The following is a 5,137-nucleotide window of genomic DNA, read 5'->3' as shown; positions in this document are numbered from 1 at the left end:
ACAAGGACAGCAGCTGCAGCAGCAACAGCAGCAACAGCAGCAACAGCAGCAACAGCAGCAGCAGCAGCAGTAGCGGCAGCAGCAGCAGCAGCAGCAGCAGAAAAGGAGATATAGATAGGAGAAAGGAGACAGATACAGAGGAGACAAATGAAAAGGAGACAGACTGGGGATATAAAGAAGGTAACAAAGACACAGCAACAAAAGGAGACAAAAAAAGATAAATAAAAATAAAAAGAAAGAAAAAGACAAAGACAGGAGACAAACAAATAAAAAGAAAGACAAAGACAAGAGACAAACAAAAAAAGAAAAAACAAAAAAAGAAAAAGACAAAGACAGGAGACAGACAAATAAAGAAAAAGACAAAGAAAGGAGACAAAAAACAAACAGAGAGACAACAAAGAAAGGAGACAATCAAATACAGAGAAAACAAACAAAGGAGACAGAAAGAGATATAAAAAAAAGATAAACAAAAGAGATAAACAAATAAACAAAAAAGGAGACAGAAAAAGAAATGAGCAAAAAATAAATAAAGGAGACAGACAAATGAATAAAGGAAACAAAAAAACACAGAAAATATAAACAAAGGAGACAAAAAGAATAAACAAAAGATAAAGAAAGCAGACAAAAAAACAAAGAAAAGATAAACAAAGGAGACAAAAAAAACACAGAGAAGATAAAGAAAGGAGACAAAAAAAAGTAAAGAAAAGATAAACAAGAGACAAAAAAAATAAAAAAAAAATAAAGAAAGGAGACAAAAAAAAGAGAGAGAAGAAGGGGTACCTGAGCAGTCTAGGTAGCCGAGAGAAGCCAGGCCAACACGTGTCTTCCCGGCGCGGCTGCTGTATCGTATCATCTGCAGCAGCAGCAGCAGCAGCAGCAGCAGCAGCAGCAGCAGCAAGAGCAGCAATAACAGAAATAGCAACAGCAGCAGCAGCAATAGCGGAGAAGGCTGCCATCGCTCCCTCAAAGGATAAAAGAAGCAGCAGCAGCAGCAGCATCACAAGCAGCAGCAGCAGCACCACCACCACCACCACCACAACCAGCACCAGCAGCAGCAGCACCACCACCACCACCACCACAAGCAGCAGCAGCAGCAGCAGCACCACCACCACCACCACCAACACCACCAGCACAACCACAAGCAGCAGCAGCAGCAGCAGCGGCAGCAGCAGCAGCGGCAGCAGCAGCAGCAGACGGACCTGGTGTGGTTTGTTTGCTAGTTTGAGGGCGGAGAGACAGTACTGAACCATCTGCTGCCGCCACTGGGAGAAGCTAAATGCTGCTTCTGCTGCGCTGCATGCAACCAGAGTTGCTGCTGCTGCTGTCTCCCCCTCACCAGCAGCAGCAGCACCAGCAGCAGCAGCAGCAGCAGCAGCAGCAGCAGATGTAGATGTAGCAGCAGATGTCTCCTCTCCCTCCTCATCCTCCCCCAGCGTGCAGAGACATGTCCCCTTCGTGTACACTGTGTGCGGCCTGCAGCAGCAACAGCAACAGCAGCAGCAGCAGCAGCAGCAGCAGCAACAGCAGCAAATGCTAAACCACAGCACAACCCTCTTCAGGGCGGCAAGATACCACCCATTGCAAGCAGCAGTAGCAGCAGCAGCAGCAACAGCAGCAGCAGCAGGTAGCAGCAGCAGCCCCCAAGGACTCGCAAGCACCAACAGCAACCGCAGCAGCGCCAGCAGCAGAAATGGGAACAGCAGCACTGCCAGCAGCAGCAACAAAGGCAGCAGCAGCAGCAACAAGATCAGCAGCAGCAGGAACAGCAGCAACAAGAGCAGCAGCAGCAGTCACAGCAGCAGCAGTAACAGCAACAGCAGCAGCAGTCACAGCACCAGCAACAGCAACACCAGCACCAGCAACAGCAGCAACAAGAGCAGCAGCCACAGCAGCAGCAGCATCAGCAGCAGCCACAGCAGCAGCAGCAGCAGCAGCAGCAGCAGCAGCAGGAGCAGCAGCAGCTGACGAGCGTTTGTCTGCATAAGCCCAGAAGCATGGTTCTGGGTGTACAGCTGAGGGGCAAGGTGTCTCCGCCTGGCAGTGTCTCCTTTCCTCCAGGTGATAAGGCAAACAAGCCTCGGGGGAGACAAAAGGAGACACCAAAGGAGACACCTTTTCTTCTGTCTCCTTTTCTTTTTCTTTTTCTTCTGTCTCCTTTTCTTTTTCTTTTTCTTCTTTTTCTTTTTTTTCTTTTTCTTTTTCTTTCTGTTCTTTTTCTTTTTCTTTTTGTTCTGTCTCTGTCTCTGTCTCTGTCTCTGTCTCTGTCTCCTCTCTGTCGATAGCTACAAGGGGACGCCGAAAGCGGTAGGCCTGGCCTGACCCGCAAGGGGCTGAGCAGCTCGACCACTCAGACCTGAACACAAACCCTAAACCCTAAACCCTAAACCCTAAACCCTAAACCCTAAACCCTAAACCCTAAACTGTGGATTGTCAATCCTGAACCCTAAACCCTGAACGTTTTGTTTTACACAGAGGAAGCCACCGCTTTCTTTTAAGAAACTGTTGAGGGTTTATTAGGGTTTAGGGTTTAGGGTTTAGGGTTTGACACGCTGTCTCCGCTTCGGTGTCTCTGTCTCTCTCTCTCTGTCTCTGTCTCCCTGTCTCTCTTTTCTCTGTTTCTTTTTTTCTCTCTTTTTCTCTGTCTCTCTCCTTGTCTCTCTGTCTGTGTGTCTATGTCTCCGTCTATTGCTGCCCGTCACCGTAAGGGTTTAGGGTTTAGGGTTTAGGGTTTAGGGTTTAGCACCATTCACTGAGTCCGCATCGTGGTTGTTCTTCTCTACATAATACAAGAGCAGCAGCAGCACAGGTGCTGTCTCCTTCTGCTGCAGCGGGAGGAGACAGTTGGTTGCCGCTGCAGTCGTATGAGTATAGTCCCTTTGTATAAGCTCTTATAACTATTTGCTGCTGCTGCTGCTGCTGCTGCTGCTGCTGCAGCTGCTGCAGATCCTGCTGCAGCTGCTGCTGCAGATCCTGCTGCTGCTCCTGCTGCTCCTGCTGCTCCTGCTGCTGCTGCTGCTGCTGCTGCTGCTCAGCACACACACGCTGCAGTGTCTGTCTCCATCCATACGAGGAGCTGAGGGCCTCGTCCCGCGTGCAGGGCAGCCAGCCAGAGGGACAGCTGCAGCTGTTGTCTTTGCTGTTATATCTCCCCCCAAGTCTACCTGCTGCTGCTGCTGCTGCTGCTGCTGCTGCTGCTGCTGCTGCTGCTGCTGTGGCCCCGGAACCAGCACGTGTCTCCACATATGCTGCTCCGTCTGCTGCTGCTGCATCATCACCACCACCACCACCACCGCCATCACCACCATCACCAGCAGCAGCAGCAGCAGCAGCAGCAGCAGCAGCAGCAGCTCGTTGTATGGTGTTTCTGAAGTCAACAGCAATACAAGAGTCAGCTAGAACATAACCCGCTGTATATGTGTCTCCTTTTCCCCGCAGCAGCAGAGACTGTCTCCGCATGCGGTCCCCAGAGAAAGCAGAGCTCAGTGCTGTCTGCGCGAGTACTGTCTCCACGTCTCTGCGTGCATGCGCAGCAGGCAGCCCCGCTACTTTGCTGCTCCTGCTGCTGCTGCTGCTGCTGCTGCTGCGGCCTTTGCTGCTGCTGCTGCTGCTCTCTGCTGCTTCGGCTGCTGCTGTCAAACGAGCCTCTCGCACCCCAGGGAAGTGGTGATGAGGAGATTCATCTGTTGCTGCTGTTGCTGCTGCTGCTGCTGCTGCTGCTGCTGCTGCAGATGATGAAGCAGATTGCTCCTGCTGCTGCTGCTGCTGCTGCTGCTGCTCTTGTGCTGCCTTCAGAGCCTCGTCCGCTGTTGCCCATGATAGATACTGCCGCAAGAATACCATGCCTCCGTGCTGCTGCTGCTGCTGCTGCTGCTGCTGCTGCTCTTCCTGCTGCTGCTGCTGCTGCTGTTGGTTTGCTGCAGTGTCTGCTGCCTCAGGCGTCGAAGAGGTAGCGTCACCACCATCCTGCTGCTGCTGCTGCTGCTGCTGCTGCTGCTGCTGCTGCTGCTGCAGCTGCTGCTGCTGATGTTGCTGCTGCAGCAGAGACAGTCGAGCCATGGCATTTCGCAGCTTTTTCATAGCAGCGAGAGAGCCAGCCTGTTCCTCTTGCTGCTGCTGCAGCAGCAGCAGCTGGTGCTGCGGCTGCTGCTGCTGCTGCATGCGCTGCAGCCGCCGCAGCCGGTGCTCCAGCTCCTCATACATTAGAGAGTAAACTGCCTGCTGCGTTGCTGCGCTGTTGCTGCCAACAGCAGCAACGAGCTTCGTGCTGCTGCTGCTGCTGCTGCTGCTGTTGCTGCTGCTGGTTTCTTGCTGCAAGAATGCATGCACTGCTGCAGGAACAACGTCCAAGTCAAATAGAGGATCTGCTGCTGCTGCTGCTGCTGCTGGTGCTGCTGCTGCTGCTGCTGCTGCAGGTGCTGCTGCTGCTGCTGCTGCTGGGCTGCGGCGGCTCGTAGTAGACGAGAAGGACCCTCTTGCTGGCCTTGCAGCAGTGTCGTTGAGCAGCAGCAGCAGCAGCAGCAGCAGCAGCGGCAGCAGCAGCAGGCGCTGCTGCTGCATGTCTAGAAAAGACATTTCCGCTGCTGCTGCTGCTGCTGCTGCTGCTGCTGCTGCTGCTGAGGACTAAGCTGCTGCCTCTAGGGAGGAGACACTGCTTGGGTGGTTCTGCATGGCCATCTGCTGCTGTTGCAGCAGGAGCTGCTGCTGCTGCTGCTGCAGCAGCAGCAGCAGCAACTGCTTCTGTCGCAGCAGCTTAGCAGCAGTTTATTAGTGCTGCTGCTGCTGCTGAGCAGCAGCATCAAGTTGCTGCTGCTGCTCTGCTGCTGTAAAAAAGCAACACAACCGATGCTGCTGTTGAGGCGCCGTTGGTTTGACCCGGGCAACACAGAAGCATGAGGGTTTAGGGTTTAGGGTTTAGGGTTTAGGGTTTAGGGTTTATATATGAATCAAAACTGCAAAAAGAATATATTTGTTGCTGCTGCTGCTGCTGCTGCTGCTGCTGCTGCTGCTGTATAAGAGTTGTTTTCTCTATGAAGTGACCAGTGGACACATTTTCTTTGTCTTCATCTGACCACTGGTCACCATACAATATATCCTCGCTATAGAAAACACACTACTACTATATATATGCATACACACA

General features: G+C 52.2%; 2 protein-coding genes across 2 annotated transcripts in view; one reads left to right on the top strand and one right to left on the bottom strand.

Moving 5' to 3' along the window:
- Positions 1–1,965, top strand: part of EMH_0046710 (uncharacterized protein) — a gene marked incomplete at both ends in the record, with an annotated part of 2,236 nt that extends 271 nt beyond the window's left edge. The window contains 3 exons of the mRNA XM_013496196.1: positions 3–180; positions 860–1,204; positions 1,310–1,965. Of these exons, the coding sequence (XP_013351650.1) occupies positions 3–180; positions 860–1,204; positions 1,310–1,965 (1,179 nt within the window). The remainder of the gene's footprint in view (positions 1–2; positions 181–859; positions 1,205–1,309) is intronic.
- Positions 1,966–2,736: 771 nt separating this feature from the next.
- EMH_0046700 (thrombospondin type 1 domain-containing protein, putative) lies at positions 2,737–4,572 on the bottom strand (the record flags this gene model as incomplete). The annotated part of the gene is made up of 1 exon (XM_013496195.1): positions 2,737–4,572. The coding sequence occupies one exon, from the start codon at positions 4,570–4,572 to the stop codon at positions 2,737–2,739; it is 1,836 nt and encodes a 611-aa protein (XP_013351649.1).
- Between the last annotated feature and the right edge of the window lie 565 nt (positions 4,573–5,137).

Source organism: Eimeria mitis, genomic scaffold, assembly GCF_000499745.2.
Source record: "Eimeria mitis Houghton genomic scaffold, Emh_scaff1976, whole genome shotgun sequence".
Classification (NCBI taxonomy): domain Eukaryota; phylum Apicomplexa; class Conoidasida; order Eucoccidiorida; family Eimeriidae; genus Eimeria; species Eimeria mitis.
The sequence above is the reverse complement of the archived record's forward strand: the minus strand, read 5'-3'. Positions and strand labels throughout refer to the sequence as shown.